The sequence below is a fragment of the Calonectris borealis genome, chromosome 1 (genome assembly GCF_964195595.1).
Source record: "Calonectris borealis chromosome 1, bCalBor7.hap1.2, whole genome shotgun sequence".
Lineage (NCBI taxonomy): Eukaryota > Metazoa > Chordata > Aves > Procellariiformes > Procellariidae > Calonectris > Calonectris borealis.
In genome coordinates this window covers 102,475,514-102,493,994 of record NC_134312.1, presented here as the reverse complement: position 1 = coordinate 102,493,994, position 18,481 = coordinate 102,475,514, and the positions used below count along the sequence as shown (strand labels likewise).

General features: G+C 46.8%; 1 protein-coding gene across 1 annotated transcript; it reads right to left on the bottom strand.

The window, feature by feature from the left end:
- Nucleotides 1–215: 215 nt before the first annotated feature.
- Nucleotides 216–9,688, bottom strand: LOC142091094 (uncharacterized). The gene is made up of 6 exons (XM_075169941.1): nt 9,577–9,688; nt 8,460–8,738; nt 6,240–6,488; nt 2,731–2,868; nt 1,998–2,117; nt 216–519 (listed from the first exon to the last, which is right to left on the bottom strand). The coding sequence occupies exons 1-6, from the start codon at nt 9,635–9,637 to the stop codon at nt 359–361; spliced, it is 1,008 nt and encodes a 335-aa protein (XP_075026042.1). The 5' UTR covers nt 9,638–9,688; the 3' UTR covers nt 216–358.
- Nucleotides 9,689–18,481: the final 8,793 nt, after the last annotated feature.

The following is an 18,481-nucleotide window of genomic DNA, read 5'->3' as shown; positions in this document are numbered from 1 at the left end:
GTGGAGTGGGCAGGGAGCAGGAGGCACCGCCTGTCTCGGTTCAGGCTGTTGTCTGGGGCTCCACAGTTCAGCTGCAGGTCTGTTAACGGGCAAAGCATCAAAGAGTTGCCCAGTTTTGGTTGTTAGTGAACCTGTCAGCCCACAGCAGTGCAGCCTTGAAGCCACACATGTGCTTTTCCTTATATTTTCTTTTTCTTTTTTTTTTTTTCTTTTTAAAAAGAGGTTAGCAGGTCTGACACCTCACATCTTTCCCCTGCTAAAATTTTCCGGACAAATTCTTACACACAATGAGACTATGGGATGCAAAGGACGGGTGTCGTAGGCTTCAAAGACAGTGTGGAACAGCAAGCATGCCAGATCAATCATCAGTTGGATCTGGGAAACAGTCCGAGGCATTTTCCTGCCTTTCCACATCAACTATGACCTCTGGGTCTGGCATTTCCTCAGGCTCTATCTCCACTGCTAAGTTTTCTTCCACCAGCGGCTGGGGCTCAACACCTTGACCAGTCTGGGCAGCGTCTGGAAAAGAAGGGAGAAATGGTCTTTAAGTGCCCCCACTATGCTCACCCTTGTGAAAATCCTCCCCCCAGTCCCTGATGCTGCAGGCTGCCTAAACCGCTCAGTCCCCTCTCCCCAGGCATCTGCAAGCCAAATTTCAATTTTCTTTGTAACTACTCATTTATTGAGCTGTCCATCGTGGCTTTAGATACGTTGGTGCTGAAGCTCTCTGGGCTCAGCTGCCCAAAATATACCAAAACACCAAAGCCAAATCTATTCAGTTACATCTGAGTAATTAAAGTTGGCTAACAGCACACATTTAATATGTTCTCACCTAAACACTTTCCACACGCACCTCTGCTTTTTACTTATTTGTAGAAAATTTAAAGATGGGATACTTTGTTAGTCAAACTGACAATGTGTAAATTTTTTATTAAAAAAAAAAAAGTTCTACAATTTAAGAATATTAATATTAAACAATGACCTGAATGACTTACATCTTTTTTTTTCTTTCTTGCACTATATTCATGAGTAGCATTTAATATTTTGAAAGCAGAACAAAGCAGCATCCAAGGTTAGACATAAAGCATAGCTGAGCTGCTGCGAGGCTGTGCCTGGTACAGTGAAGGACACCAGAAGTGAAGGCAGCAGCGCTGAGAGCAGGCTATGACCGATGCAATGTTGCTCTAGTTCATGATGTCTCTGCTAAACCTACTTCAGCTGATGATGGTGCATTACTAGGGAAGGTGTTGCCAGTGTTCATGTTTGTGAAACAAAATTGAGGGAAACGTAATGCAAAAAGTGGAGTATTAATATCAAGCACTCACAGAACAGGAGATTTCTGGAAGGTTTTTATCACTGCACTCTCTTGACCATACTGTCAAGACAGCATAAAGCTTTATGTGGGGCTTTATTCTCGATTTCTTTGAAGGATTTAAAAAGTGACTGTATTCCCACTTTAGCCCCAATTTAAGGAAATGCACAAGCCTCTGACTTTGATGGGATTTAGCTGTGTTTACAGCTCAGCATATTGGTGGATGCTGGCCTGAAGATGACTGCTTACAAAAACAATGCCGATTCTTATAAAATGTTACTGATGAGAAGGGGGTGTGTGTGATAAAATTGCAGGAAAACTGCTAAGTTTTGGGGATTGCTGTTTTTGAGATGTGTATTTTAGCACAGGAGATACTGGAACAGACAGTCTGCAGTCTGCTGGCAGTACCCTCTGCGGGATGCTTATGAGACGGCTGCTGCTACATCTCATGGCTGGGTGAGGGCAAGAGCTACTCCTGTGCAGAAGCCGAGCACGAGTAAGGTACTGATAAATGACCTGCTGCAACTTCTGTTGTCTGGACAAGATGCAGCACCTTCCCTGCGCTAGTGAGTCGCAGGCCCCTCTCTACAGTCAGCTCCTCCCCTATCAGCCACACACATCCATTTTGTCCTTCACCCTCCTAAACAAGCTATCTGTCTGACCTAAAACAAGTCACTGGACCCACCAGGTTTTGGAGGGCAGTCGATTTGGGCAGCTTGAGTCTCGACATGGTCTCCATTGGGGGGGCTCTTCACACCTTCACTGGAGACCACGGACATTGTTAGTCCATCATCCTTCTCCTCCTCTGTAAAACCAAAACCGGAGACTTGAAGGAAAGAGGTCTCCCACATCCCAGCAGCCTCGGCACGTTCATTGCGAGGCCAGATCACCAACACATGCTTGCATCTCCTCCTCATGCGGCACTGGCTCCATTCCCGGAGCAGACAGATGCCGAGTACAGAGGGCCATTGCCAACCTGTCAGAGACCAGCTTGGCCATGCTGGCAGGATCACAGCTTGAAGTGGCTTCACTGGGCATGGGCAGATTGCACTCAGGGACTGGTGCTGGCAAAGGACTGCCATCAGAAGCCTTCAAGTCGTTTCAGGATCAGACCTGAATGAGGCTTGATTTTCTTGCCCATAGAAAAGGTTTTGCTGTGTTTCTTTCCGGCCAGGAGCACATGGTGGCAAGCGCGAGGTGAAAAAGGAAAAGCAAGGTTTAATTCAAGACCCCGCTGATCGTAACAGTTGCCTATCAGCAAGTAGCCTTCTGCTCCACCAGGTCAAGGGAGGGCTGGCTGGAAGACAAGTAGCCACCCAGCTAAGACCAGTTTATGCTGAGGCTACTTCAACCCCAGCCTGCAGAAACACACTCCTCTGTGAGACTCATCCCGGGGGGCAATAGCGTTCTCCGCTCACCTGAAGGCACTGGGATGAACTTGTGTTTCCTCTTCATGCAGCAACATATGACTGAGGACACAACCACCACCAGGATAACCGCAACCCCTGCGCACCCTGCCAGGATGTAAATGAACCACGGGTACTGCAGCAAGTCTCCTGCAAGAAGGACATGGCATTGTTAGTTACCAGGGTGGACAAGCTTCTTTCTCCAAATGGGAGAAACCCTGCAGCCAGATTAGAGCGTGTGGGCATTCCCATTCCTTTGGTTTGGGTCAGGGGAGCTGATACTGTGAACTGTGGCACGTCGTGATTTATGTCACATCGTTTAATTACGGTATGGCATTTTTCGTTAAGAGGCTTGTGTGACTAAGCTGTGTGCATTTGTTTCTGCCTACTCTGACTGGCAACATCTAAGAGAATTTGTAAGTTTTAATCAAATTTAACAGGGAAGGTGGTGGTTTGAAAGATACTACATTTCAACAAGTTTTATGAAAACAGGCAGCTGAGAAGAGGAGGGGGACCTAAGCCAGCATCTCCTGCTGAAAGAAAAGCTGCAGAGTCTACCCTCAGAGCTTGTATAAGGCCCCAGAGAATCCACGCAGGACAGCCACGTAACGACTACGGCAACCTCAAAGCAAGTCCGATCAGAGCCTGCACTTCCTCAGGCACCAGAGATTCCAGCCACCCGAGTCAGAGCTGTAGGAAACCGGCTTCTCAACTGCTCGGGGAAGGATTTCTCTTTATTCCCCTTCCCAACCGAGATCACGCGAAACACCTAGCAGGAGGCGAAGGCTACAGATGGCTGAGCAGAAGGCCACACAGAGGTCGGTGGTAGTCGTTACCCAGTTCAGAGTCCCTTACTCAGGGTTGCTTTGACAGGTCAGGCTGCGCGTACGTTGCTGCCGAGCGGGGAAGCTGGTAGAGGGCATCGCAGACTTGCAGAAAAGAGAGACCCGTCCAGACTCGCTGAGACAATTTGCTCCAACCTGGGGGAGCCAGTAGGAAAACTCTTCTTCCCATATGAAAAAAACCATACAGCTCAACTATCGCTACTATACAAATTCCATAAAACTCCTTAGGTAAACCTATGCCATCCCTTTTTGAATCATTTGGCTTCTTTTCAGCTGCGCACACGCCTGCACAGCACTGCACTGCAGAAACCAACAGGCTCATTTGGAGCTCGTTTTCGAGACCCCAAACGCACAAATTGCTGCGTATCCCCAGAGGCTGGGAAGAGTTTGAAATGTTCCAGGACATACTACACGCTGTGATAGTCCACATACTGATGAGAACAGTAAAAACAACTCTAGACAGGTGCTCCTGTGTGTGAAATCACACACGCTCAAAGTATTTTCGGAGTGCTTGTAACAGTCTCTTTAGGAACAGTTACCAAGTTCAAAAAAATCTATACTCAAGATTAAACTTCCAGCAAATGAGAAATCATTTCCCTAATAATTTTATTTCCTTTTTGATGAAAGCTCAGAGAATATTGTCAAAGGCATAAATATATGTTGGAAATACTTTTTCCTGAATATTTTTTCCTAAAAATTTGCCATTTGTTAAAAAGGTCTTTTTGAGATAAAATATTGTGTTAAAAATAGGTAATAAACAAGTAATAACTCAATAAAGCCTTTTTTATATGTTGACTTGTTAACTTCTGAATCCTCTGCTTTAGATCCTACATAATCAGAGCCCTTTGGTGCCTAGGAAGTTTACAGTATTTCTGCCAAATTGTTTTACGCTAACAATTATTCAAAATTAATTTCATCAGCCAACAGGTTGCCCAAATTGGTACTTTTACATAGATCTTATACCTACAGTGGAAAAAGTATATTCAGCCCTTTGCCTGGAGCAAATAATAACCCACAAAAATAATGAATTATGCTTTAATTAATTTAATTGAACTCATTTCTCTCTTCAATTCATTTTACTAGTATTCAGAATTGCTTTAGTTCACTTTTTACAAATGTGGTTGCATTTGGTGACTGAAAAGTAGAATTGCTGCTACTTTCTTGCTCTCAGACGTGTTCATGCGCGTGTCCATCCCAACAGAGCTATCACTAAATTCCCATGTGGGCTTTTCAAGAGGAAATGGGGAACTGATATCGCACCCAGGGGACTGGGCAGCCACCCAGAATAAACAATGGCAACTGTCAGCACTCGCGTGATTTATCACAGGGCTTGACTGAACAGCTTATGGATGTTCGCATCCTCCCTCCCCTGTGCCTCAGCCAACTTGGGTCTGACTACGCTGAACAACCTCTGACCAATTTAAGTGGACAAAATTAAGACCACTGCTCCACAACCACAAATGCCAAACTTGTACAGATTGGCCAGTGGCACCAACGCAAACAGGCATGAACAGCCCACGGCATTTCTGCTGAATGACAGCACACACGATGCAGGGTTTATGTCAGTAATTTTGCTTTCACACCAACTGTATGCCAATCATAGAAGAAAAGACAGTATTTGCTGTAGAGTTGGAGCATCTCAGACAATTTCTAAAATGCTAGGTGCTATTGCACAGTACAATTTCTCTAGTGGCAAAGGTGATTAAATTGATTACAGCTAAATTAGTCAAAAACCTTATGGTTAAATTATGCCACCCTGATATAGTTTTGATGACCATCTTCACTGCCAGAGAGGAGAAAAACCTTCGCTACTGGAGATGCAAGTGAAATCACACCCAAGGTTATCCAATCAATTTTTTTTTTTTTTTAATTTTAAATAAATGTGAGCTTACAAGACAGACCAGTGCTTTGCATCATGAGGTTCTGGCAGTTCTGATCAGTCCTAGGATCCAGATTTTCTGTCTCATTAAACTATGGCCTCATTCAAGCAGAGTACTGAGTATTTATGGATAGCTTGCAAATGGATAAAGTCACAGCCTTCTCACAGAACTACATATCCGAGCAGGGACATGGAGGGAAAAAACCCTACATTTGGTAAGTAAATGACTTGTGTCTGTACCGCACCTCTGATGGTGTGGGGCTGATGGAGAGACATTGGTATAGACTGGTAAATCTTTGTGCAGCTGGCCTAGATAAGGAGAAAAGAGACAAGGCAAAACACCTCGGCTGAGTCCAGCAGCAACAGGGCTGAACTAGCGGAGGTGTTTTTACAGGGATGGTGCAGAAACTGGAAGGCCGTCTGGGTAACGGATGACTGTCAGAGTAGGAAGCATCTCGTGTTTCTAAACTGGCACAGAGGATCGGTGCACAGGAGGGTGCAAGGTCTCCATCACTGGGAAGCAGGAAAACAGACAGACAGAGATCCATCCTTGCTGCAGAGTTGGGTAAAAGGACCTCCTGAACAGATTTTCATCCCTTCTGTGTTGCAGGCTCTGTCAGTCCGAGACACAGGAGGGAGAAGGAAGTCAAGGGGACTTTCTAAAGGGAGGATGTGGTAAGTCTGGAAGGCAGCTGCCAGAGGACAGAAGAGTTCAGTATTATGCAGACAGCAACAACTCCTTAGTTTTCTGCTGCAAGAGACCAAAAGGGAGATTTTCTGGAGACGCCATTACTCACCATAGCTGCAAGACAGCACAACGGGCCTGGTCCTCGTGACGCTGTTCCCGTGGTGAACCTCACATACAAATTCCCCGGGCACGGTTTTGTCCAGGCGAACCTTCTTCCCACCGTCCTTAACACAAGCCTCAGGGGCGCTCAGCGCAGTGCCATTCAGCAGCCACCGAAAGCTGGTGCTCTCGTTGCTGGCCACGTCGCAGGACAACTCTCCTGTCCCATTAGGGAAGCATTGGATACCAATGGCCGGCTCTGGTCACACACGGCATGGGGCAACGGGAACAGGGAGGAAAGAGAGAGGTGAGGAGCGGACTCAGCAGTGAACATGAGCTGGACAGGAGCTTCCCTTACTGGCAGTCTTACTACCGCCGCGTTTACTGGTAGCCAGGGGGCACAGAAATAAGTAACCAGATTCTTCAGTGCCTGCCCCCAGCCCTGAAATGCTTAGCAGTGCCCACCCAACCCTGCTAGTCACTCTTGGTCCCTGTTTTGGGGACGCCACAAAAATCTGGCGTCTCTTGATTCTCCTTATTGAAATTGAAAAAACGAAAAATAACAGCCCCTGATCTGAGAGGACGGTGGGAACAGCCAAATTATCTGCCAAACAGAGGCTTCCTCTGCAAGCAGCAGATAACCGTAGCTTCAGAGGAGACTCAGCCCTCTTCTCCACCAGAAGTTTGTACTTTTGCTGTCGCTTTAGCTCTTCTTCCATTTTAGAGAGGAACTAGTACAAATCATGCCCAGCATAGGTACCAACACCAGACACCTGCAGTTAGATAGGATGACCCAGTCTAGGACAATTTAAAACAAAGTAATGAATCATTGATCTTATTACATTTCCCTGAGTTTCTCTCTTTCAGTCTACTACAAGGAGCCAACCTATCTCCCACATTTGCCACTTTGCAAATACAGTCTAGATAGAAAAGGGGTATGGTTTTATGATAGTAAGAGTCACATTGAGAAAATCTATGCAAACATCCATGTAAATAAGCTCAGAAATCACTTTCTTCAACTAGGACATGATCTTCAGCTAAAATTCACTGCTTCCAGGAATACCTCTACTGTGAAATTGTTTCCCTGACTTAGGTGTGGCAACAGAACACAAGGAGGAGACAAAAGTTCCCAAAGCAAATCCACTGAAATGGAGGTTAAACCCAGGACACTTCTGCAGTCTTTGCCTACTTCCAGTCTAAGCCCCTGATCTTCGTGCCAAGGAGTCACATCTTTGACCTACTCTCCGTGGCAGTTCCGCCTGTTTGCTCCCGAAAGGTGTAAGGGTTCATTTGTCTTCACTGAGACCAGTTTGCTCCAACATTTTCATTACAATTTCATACGTTTCAATTTCTCTTAGAAGCTTGTATAAGTGAAAGCCCTGCAAAAGGAACGGTGGAGATAAGAAGCAGAGCAATGGTCACTGGCTGTCTGGAACCCTGTTCAGCAGGGGGGCAAACCCATTTAAGCCTCCTCCATATTAACCCAAACAATGCGCTGGATCCTATACAGAAGCGACTTTGTTTCTGTCTTCTCACCCTGCAGATGGATGAACAGGCACACGAAGGGGAGCGGCAATTCTGAGGCCACAGGGAGGACAGTAGGGAGACTGGCACGGTGAGGTACCTGTCGCTGGTCTCTGAACAGACCCGGAAGATGCTGACCTCCAAGCTGCTCGGGGGCAGCTAGGAATCAGAAAGTCACACCCGGATTCCTTTCCTCGGCTGCATGAAGCAGGGAAAAAACCCAGCACATCTCAACCCAGACCTGCACAGAAGTTCAGGTCAGGCAGGGTAAACTCCTTAAGGAAGCGTGTCCACAGGCAGCAAAATGCCGTCAGTCAGTGACAGCTTTCGTGAGAGCCATCAGGAAGAGTAGTCTGGAAATGGACTGAAATCTCCAGCTACTTGTCTACATACTGTAGGCTCAACTTTACAAACACTTCATGCTGCTGTCTCTTACATCAGGGGAAAGTAGCACGCAGCTCAACTGACTGGCTACTTCAAGGAAGGCTCAACAGACAGGAGAGACTGACAACGCAGATGCAAAAAGCACCCCTTAGTTTACACTCACCGTTACTGCTCCCTGAGGTGCCAGGGGCTTACAAAGTTGTTCCAGAGGCACCTACAGCTCCTGCAAGCTCAAGCAGTCTCTTAAGAAGAATTTCAAGGCACCAGCTTCCAGCCAGGCTCACAAGTTCAAAAGCTATTTGTTGCTAAGAAGGCCACTTACCAAATACTTCCAGTGTAAAAAACCTGGTGGTGTTGTGAAAAACAAACTCGTATTTTCCTTCGTCCTCTTTCTCCACACTCCTCAGCACTAGGGAGCCATTCTGCAAGTTCAGGCATCTGCCGGCAGAAGTGCCGCACTCAGCCAACAAAGTATCATTTAAGACAGCTGTCAAGCATCTCGCATCCCTCTTGCTCATTCTGGAGAGGTTCTGCAGACTTTGAATTCCCACAGAAAAGACTGCTGAGCCACCGCTGAGCACACCGGTCCAGGTGACAGAGCCTGAAAAGAGAGGCACAGAGTGTGGGCAGCGAGCTTGCCGTGTCCATCCATCCCCCCTCGGCTGCCTCCCAGAAAGGTCAATGCCCAGGTGAGATGTAAGAGGGACAGACCCACCTCTAGTGACAGGCTGGGGTCACCAGTAATCGAAAATCAGAGGAGTGGGAAGCCTTCTATAAAGGCCAACTTTCCCCCCGATAACATGGGAGTGGTGTGCACACCATGCGCACAGGGCGACGAAAGGCTGAGCAGCTGGTCTTTTCTCTCCCCAGATTTGACATGACCAGCTACCACCCCCCGTCAGAGCTGAGAGACTGTGCAAAGATCCTCAGGGCATCAATGCCACGGATCTTGTACAGAGGGTAGCAACAACAACTGCTGCCTGCACAGCTGCTTTTACTTGTCGCAGTTTTAACGTGAACAAGTCTGAGAGTATCCTTGCACATTTTTAAGCTGCTGTACGCAAATCAGAGATGGGTAAATGGCAGGGCGACAGCAGCTCGGGGACGAACCCAAGGTCACACCGAGCATTAGGAGCGGGGCCACATTGCTCCCCAGCCCCTCCAGCCCGCGTTCTGCGTACAAGGACCTTACGTTCTCCGCTGAAATGCTTTTACAGACGCAGTACGCTGAGAAAGTACTATATTGTTGGTTATCATTCATTTACTAAAAAAAGAATCTGTCTTACTTTGGTCTGACTGCCCCTTTCATGCATTAGCAGTTACACTATTTGATGTCTCCCCAAACCTGGTAGAGTCCTTAAAAGATCTTGGAGCAAAATTAAGGTGTCTGCTCATCTAAGCAAATCTGTGCCAACTTCATAAAGAAAAATCCCACTTACCATGAGTAACAGTTATTATCACCAGCAAGCACTGCAGAGTAAAAGAAGAGCTGAAATCCATTTTAAAGAGCTCCTTGCATCATATGCTGAGAAGACGATCTGGCTACAGAGCTCAGTGAATATAGCGTTCAGGAAATGATGTCAGAAGCAAGAGCGAAAAAAAAAGAAAAGAAACTCCATAGTGGACAGCTTGAATAATGTTTCAAAATAGACCTGCAAGGTTTTGGGTGACTGAACTCGGGCTGAACCAACGTGAGCCACAACGTGCTCTGCAAAGTCCCGCACCTCGGAGCTAGCTGCAAGTGTGAGAATAGGGCTGAGAGCTGCGGAGAGACAAAAATACCTTCTGGTCATCTCACCCCGTTTAGGAAGATGCTAACGCTGAGACCGGGCAAAGGCGAAACACCTATTTCTTTCATCCTTTTCCAGTTTATCAAAGTACAGCATCCCCACCCAGGGAAGAGAAATCAGTCAAGTCAGATAAAGCACTGCACATGCAGACCAGCTGATTTTCTGAAACTCCAACAACGATCACTCACGGAGAGTCTCACCAGCAGGAGGTGTGGGAGAAGGTTCTCCCTCTGTACGCAAAGGCTAAGTTGCCAGCCTAAACTTTGCTGGGCTCTTCTGGTGATGGAATGGTACCTGCCATGCAGGAAAGGGCTCCGTACAGCCGCCCCAGGCAAAGAATAAGGTTACGGGAAGTTAAGTTGCATTGCAAAACTAGACTGAATGCAGCCCGAAAGTCACCCCGGCTCTGTTTGGAATGCAGATCCCAGAGACGAGACTGGAAAGCCAATCCTGAAGAAATGCTGTGAACCAGTTATCTAGAGGGCCACACAGGGCCAGATACTTTGTTCAACTCGTTGAGATGGCTTAAAGCATGCATTTTGGCTTAAAGATGGCATTTTGCACTGAGTGCCAAGGTGGATTACACAAGCAACGCAGCAGAAACTGTCTTGCTCATTGGAGGAAGTAAACCGCCATAGCATTAGAACCAACATCTGCATTTTTTTAGACACACTTAGCAGATGTGCTGGGGAATAACTGTCACAGCAGTTCAAGATGCGGCTGGGAATCTTGTACTTTTCGTGCCGTTTCTCTGGACACAGACATAGATACAGCCCGTTAAGGAAGCTCCACACGGTGGAATTACATGCATACACCCATTTCTGAGAAATGGTTAAACCCCTTGTGTTGTGGTCTGCACTATTTTTCAAACAATTTGGCTCTGCTTGATAATTCCGCATTTCAGCCAGTGGTTTGGTCCCTCTGACTTCTTAGCAATGACAATTACATCTCACCTCCTGCTCCCAGTGTCCAAAATTTAAAAGTTTGTTCAAGGCTACCATAGCACCATCCTGTCTTTATCATATGTGCATAGGACAGGCCTAAACTGATCTAAGATGTGACAGAAATAGCCTTCTCTGAGAAAAGCAATGAAGTGAGTCTTGAGACGCTCACAGCAGTGCAGAGGAAGGGGGAGAGAGAAAAGTATTTACAGAAAGAAACACTTTCATTTCCTTCTGTGCTGCTGAAACATGAAGAAAATCTCTCTCAAATATCACTGCAAGACTGGGGCTAACCATCTGCCTCGGATGTGCACATTCAACTTCATTTCACCTTCATGCTTGAAGGGCAAGCTGGTAGAGCTTATGGTTGCAGTGCTGTGGTGGAGACACAAGACAGAACAGGCAGCCTGTGCAGGGTGGCTTCAAAATAGCACCCCAAAATGTTCAGAATCTCAGAAAAACAATGAAATGCAAAAGGGGTCTGCATACAGCCAAATCCAGCAAAAGTTCACCTTCTCCTCCAGCCAATGATAGCAGCCTCACAGAGCTCATTTACAGATTTGCAGTAAAATCAAAGAAAAATACGGCCTTTCTGCTGTAGCTCTGTTGTTACAGAAGTGACTCTGCATGACTGTGACATTGCGGTGTCCTGCATTTAGTCTCCCTCTCAGTGACTCCAGGGCAAATGAGTACATTTATGAGTTCAATATTTCTGACTGCAAGTGCCCCATACATCATGCAGTATATGAAGTCCTATTAGGCTCTCCTTCTGTCCCTCACATCCTCACTAGCTAAAAAAAAAAAAAAAAAAAAAAAAAAAAGAAATCACAGCCAGGGTAAAGATGACAGCATATGCGCAATCTGTGTTGTCATCAATCGGCCACCTCCTCTCAAGAGCAACCCTCTCAAATTTCATATATAACGAGTTTTTTAGATGAGATTAGACACTCATTTCTAAGATTGGCTAGTGAATGCTCACAACACCCTTGGCCAGCCAGAGAATTCACTTCCCCTTTTTATATAAAGACACATAAAGTTTTGTGTGATTATTGCAGACAAAAAACACCTTGTGAGGCATAACAGAAATGACAAGAAGGAAAGGAAAAAAAAAAAAAGACAAGAACTTACAGTTGGAAGGTGAACTAAAATCTTTTTTACTTGTTGAGCTGCAAGCTCACAGGGACGTTTTGTCCTTTCAGCCACTGACGGCATCATGAAAGGAAAATGGAGATTCATTCCTTACATGACATAAGGCATTGATGGAGTACGGGAGATTGGAAAACCTGAGCTAGCAAGTAAAGCAGGAAATAAGCTGTGAAGTATTACGAAGAAATTTGTATACACTAACTCTGCACATCTTCCTTTTGATAGGCTGGTAAGCGTAAGCAGTGCACCTATTTTTACTGTCGTTAACGCATGTCAGCGTTAACTGGGAAATACGCAGGCCTAGCTTCACGCAGAGGGAGGCGGCAGAGCTAAATGCCAGAAACTCAACACATGGAAACAGAAAATAAGCCCGTGGCCCCGGCGATGCAGAAAGCTGGCTCTGCAGGCTGCTGAGGGCTCCCTGCCCCAGCCCCAGCCCCAGCCCCGGGCCAGGAAACACTGCTGGCTGCAGGCGGTCCACTCTTCTGTCCGTCTGTCCATCCCCCTGCGGTGGAGCAGCACGGCCACAGCTACAGCACAGGCTGCCAGGGCAGGTATAACCTGGTCGGTGCAGCACTGGAGCGGGGAGAGGCTGCAGCTCTGTTAGCTTACCCGTCCAATCCTCACCTACAGCTATTCATGCACGAGACTTTTTTTTTTTAAAATACGCTTTGAGTGGCTCTTAGGAGAGTCTAACTGTGCAGCCACAAGGCAGGAACGGAGGGCAAGCCTGAGAGATGCTTCTGTGTGGGGGCAGCAGGACCCGAGACCGATGAAGATACAGAGGCTGATGAAGATTCATATTCATAAGAATATGAATTCTTTCTTTGTTAAATGAAACTAGCTGGAGAGCTATGCTTGAACTCTGAACTCTTTCTTGATCAGAGAAATAGCCATAGCAAGCAAAAACTAGCACAGATAAACACAGAAAGGTGTATGCTTATATGGTCATAAAGAGACTGTTGTGCACTTTGTTTCTCTCGCAGCAAAGCTGTGAAATTACAGCTACTTATAACTTATTTAGGAATTGGACATGCATAATCAGGGTACTCCTCTAGATCATGTTCAGAACAAGTGACTTTTGGACAAAATAGGCTTACTGGCATAGCAAGAAGAGTGACTAGAACCTCTGGCCACACATGAAGGCCTTCTTGTGTCAGGGACTCCACACCCTGCACAGAGCTGTAAAATGGAAATAAACCTGCTTGCTCCCAGATTCCCAGCTACAGACAACCAGGAACATGGACATGCATAGGATTTCCCAGGCATCCCCAACGTACAGGCCTGCCAAATACCGTACGCTCTGCACGAGACCTGCTCCACCGGCCCTCGTCCCACACGCTGTCCTGCAGCACTCGTACTCCACGGGTTTGTGATACAGCAGAGCGGTGCGGCTGCTTGCCACCCAGCACACCAGAGAGAGCCCGTCAGCCCGATCCGCGACGTCCGGCCAGCTGCAGCTGGTTGACGTGGTCCTGGAGGGGCAGAGAAACCAAGAGGCTGCGTTGCAGCTGTGGATAGCCATTAATTTTACCGACGGCAGCCCGTTCTCAAAGTTGACCCGCACCCTAAGCGCGCTCACCTGAACGGATGAGCACCATGCTGTCTGCCAGCGTGTCTGACAGATGAGAGGCTCAGGTGTCAAGTCTTAGGAAAGCAGACAGGCCGGACACAGGTCACTGACGTTTCTCCCCACCTCCTGAAATCGCCCATTTGCCAGTTTCCACAGAAAGTTGCACCTGGGCAATCTCTCCTGACCAGCATTCACCTGGATGCTGAATAAGGCAAATCAGGAGGAGAGAAGGAAACTGGACTTTTGTTCTCATTCCTCCCATCTCTGCCTCAGAGACAACCTGCGGGTGATCCCCCTTCCAGCTCAATCCATCCAACTTCCACGGGGCTGGTCCTCTGCCCTGAGACAACCCAGCCCTGTGCGGCACTCCACAGCCTCCGACCAGCTGCACGACGTGAGGTTTAATCAGAGGCCACTGTGAGGGGAAGAGAGTGGAGGAGACATATTGCCACACTGGTTTTCCAGCTTCCAGCACAAAGAGACTGTAAAAAAGACTGTTCTGAGTCAGATTAAAAGTTCACTAAAGCCATTAGCCCATCTCCGAACACAGCTAATGTCAGAGCCTCAACTAGAGATGCTACCTCTGTGACAGGGCCATTTAAAGTAACCCACAAATTAAAAAAAGCACATTGCAGAAACATGCTGAGATCAGGAACTGCTACAGAAAGGCTCTGGGCCTAATTACGGACAAAGCGCACGTGGTTTCTCCAGCCTGTAGCACCTCCGGGGGAAGAACGGTCCAGCACTTGCAAGAGTCAGGGCCAGGATTTGTGGTGCTCCCGGGATGCCCCCATGGGGACTGTCAGATCCCCGGTGACAGGGGCCCACGGGAACGCTCTCTTTTCTTCAGAGCATCCATGGATATTTTCAGCTTTCTCTTGCCAAGGGATGGAAGGAACATCCAAGATCCTGCAAACACTGATGAGGACTTCGTTGTATTGGGGGCTTCGTGGCAGAGCTGATAAAAAGAAAACCTGTACAGATACCCTCTCTGAGCCACAAAGAGGAACCGGGGAGACCTCCCAGCAGCAGGTCTGCTGCGCCTCAGGCAGCTCTCCGTGAGACACACACCATGGGCCCTTGTCTCATGCTCACAGCCTTTGCGTTTGCTATGGGATACTGAAGCTATCTGGGACCCACCAAACCAGATGCTGCTGTTCTGTCTCAAACGTACCATTCAAGTAACAGTGCGTGGCAGGGAGGATCCTGAAGGCGCAGAGAAGATGAGACTCTGCATAGTACCCAGGAGCAAATGGAGGATCTAAGTCTGCAGAAGCCCTCTGCTCAAAGTAACCCAAGCAGAAAAACTGACAGTAGCACTTTGATTTCCTGCACACGATGCCCACCCATCTCACGCACTGGGAGAGCTGATCTCTTTGCTGCCCTGTAATGCACGGCAGAGCAGTCCCGTTACTTCAGGGTATGGAAATAACAAGCTGGAGAAAGGTCGTCTTCAGCTCCCATTTCTGACAAGTTAAAATCCATGTGCTGGTCACAGATCCCACAATTCATACACAAGCTCCCTCCTCTCAGCCCTCTCAGATGCTGAATGAGACCGGTCAGGGTTACAGACAGCGCAGGGTGAATGTCATGCATTCACCTCACCTGAGCAGCTATGGAGCGGGGGGCACCCAAGCAGGCCCACCGAAAAGCAGACACATGGAAGAGGCACTGTGCCACACTGCTTCTCAGGGTGCTGGAGCACAGGGAGTGCTGAGCTCCAGGTACATGGTCTGACGGCAGATATCATCCTGTCTCAACACTTCTGCCACATACTCTCACCCTTCCCACACACCCCGCTTGGGGCACAGGCTCAGGCTGCGCCTGGCGAAGGCATCAACTCCATTGCTGTAGGTCCCAGCACCATCTACCACCTGCCATCTCACCTTGGCACTCAACTATCGCCTCACTGCCAGGTGAGACGAACAAGAACATAAGGATCCCAGCCGTCCAGGTCAAGCATACCAGTCACATAGCTCTCCTAGTTTGGCCCACGATGCCAAAAGAAAAAGAAGAGTCCATATATGGAATAACTGCTAGAAACGACACAATTTATATTTAGCACCACTGCGTGCGGGGTGAAATGCTTTGCATTTGCTTTGAAAAAAAACCCCAAAGTTATTATTACAGAGCTATTTAGACATATGTGTTCAATCATGCTGCTACATGAACAGAAGTTAACTGAAGGACCATATGAAGGACAGCAAGCGCAGTGCCTGTAGTCTATATGCTTTGGCCAGTTTCGCTGGAGTCAGAGGAAAATCTGTTTTTGTGAGTGGACAACAGTAGGAGAAGTCAAGTTAGGATCCGAGCTGCCACAGGTTGATGCAGGCCAACCGTGGGTTTTTTTCTTTCATCTCTAATAGAGTTTAGAAGATTCAGATGAATTTCAGCCCCCAATCAGTTTCACCTGGGCCTTGCTCAGAGGCTGCTATCGTGGAACTCTGCCACCAGCGCCCTCAGCTCACTGCCCTTGGCCTAGCCTGCTCTTGGGGGAACAGCCAAAATTGTCTCCGACAGAGATTCTCCGCTCCTGCCAGCCAAGATTTCTCTGCAGCCGCCCACTCACTCCTGAAGTACCAGACCAACTTCTTCATCTTTTCCTGTTTCTTCTTGCTTTGCCTTGCCTCATTTCGGTGAGGGAAAATCAACTTGGCAAAATCCCAACTTGGAAGATGGACTTGGGAAATTTCACTAATGTTGCCATCTTCAAACTAATCACATAAACATTATTTACAAAGGCAAAGAGATTTCATAGGTTAAAATTTCCCTGCAGGATTCACTTAACAATGTCTTAGTCTTACATCTGCTGTGGTATGCTGTGGTTATGAAAAGGTTAATGCCAGGCTCATTTAAGAAAATCTTTCAACACAGGACAGAATGGGGACAAAAGCCACCAAAACAGCTTTACAACCACAAGATTGCATGTGGTTATGACAGGGATTCCCCACCCTGTCACACTGCAGTACCACGGATAACCTAATGTGACAGTCCAAAAACTTGAAAGAGCAGCAGAAAACACTTTGTGCCTTTTGCTGAAGCTTTGCTACCAGACACAAGAAACTGCAACCACTGGTACCTGCAGCAAATTAGAGCTTTCAAGAGCTTTAAGAAGCTTCTTTTAAAAAGCACAGACGTACTCTTTGATCAAAAAAAAAAAAATCCAGCTCATCTAACTTTGTATTGCTTACTAGAAGTTCTTAGCACACACAGACTAAGGTATTTAGAAAAATAGTCTTAACAGCAGACTGAATTTTACTGTACAGGGACCAGAACTCCACTGAAAAAAATTTAGGGGTCCACAAATTGAAAGAGGCTGAAAAGCAGTGTTTTATAGGAGCAAAGCTGGAAACACGGCTTCAGCATGCCAACTAGACCTTAAAAGGCAGGTTGAAAAGTCCTTGGTCACAACAATTTAACAAAGTAGCCCTGGTTGAGGGCAAGACAGCAAATAAATACGGCCATTTCAGACTAGATTAAATTCTTGCATACCCTGAAAATCTGAAGCAAGTAAGATTTTCAGAAAGTGCAAGTGTTTCTTCTGTGCATTTGGCAATGCCGAGAGGTTGGTAGGTGTTTCTCCCGCACTCAGTGGAAGCAGACGTGGCCTCCCAGACGGACGGCTCCGTTCATGGCAGGAAGGACTGGGTCAGATCTGCATGGGGAGGAGGGTGGAACAGCATAATGCCCAGCTCGCTGCTGATGGAGCGGTCCCTGCGCAGGTCCAGACCATGCTGTGACAAAGCAATTCAGCTCCATGGATAGCAAACCAAAGTACTGTCAGACCTAAGCCTTCTGAAATTCAGGAAGGCCAGCGTGAGACTGATTTTTACAGCCTGAAAGTTTAAGAATATGCAGGGATTTCTACATTACATTTTCCAGCCCTCTGCAGCAGCATTTCTGATCACTTGCAAGCGTGGACAGTTACTGCAGTGGAGGTACATACCCCATAAAGCAAATTTCTGACAATGCTGACAATGACCTTAAAGTACTCCCTGGACACTGAGAGGTGTACAGATCAAACTGATGCTCACCCCCGCTTCTTTCCTCTAGAGCCCTTCTTCATAAACATTTCTTCTTATCTCCTTGGAGACTGAAATCTGGGTGTATTCACCAAAGTTTTGGAGCTGGGGGTCTCTCCAGGAGTAGAAGTCATGAAAAAAAGGCAACAGACTGGAATGACTAGTTTTCACAGCCACGTTATGTGTTCAGAATTAGAGTATTCCTGCCAAGTAACACTTCTGCTGGGTCAACCTCAATTTACTCGACCTTCAGCTTACGTGCATTAAAGCAACAGGTATAGCATCTGGCCATTTTAGTCTCTGCACAAATCTCTGATATATCTTTAAGGCTTTGATTCATTCTCTCTACTTTCCCTGATGATTGAGGGTGGTACAGGGCATGCAACTGTTGCTCTATTCCTGTTTCTTAGTTGTAGCCTAGGCATACCTTGGATAGTTTTTGTTCAGTCATCTGGTATCTTCCTGCCCTCTCCTGACAAAAAGTATTCTAAAAACCCTACCTTTTCTTTACAGAATTGTAATTTGGTTGAGGAGACTCGTTAGCCTTTATCAGCCAAAGCAACCAGCATTTCTTGTGTCTTCAACACAATTTTCCCTATTTGTACTTGCTATTAGCACATCATCCACACACTCTATTAATGGAGAGTTATTGGTTAACTCTATGTCCTGTAAATCTGTCACTAGGATTTTAAAAAATAAAGTCGACAATCCTGCAAACCCTTGAGGAAATCTAGTCCACGTTTACTGTTTACCTTCCCAGGCAAAGGCAAAAATATACTGAGATTCTGGATGCACCATTATACTGAGGCAAGCTGGGCACAAATCAATTACTGTAAAATATTTTGTGTTAGCTAGTATCACGGTTATAATTA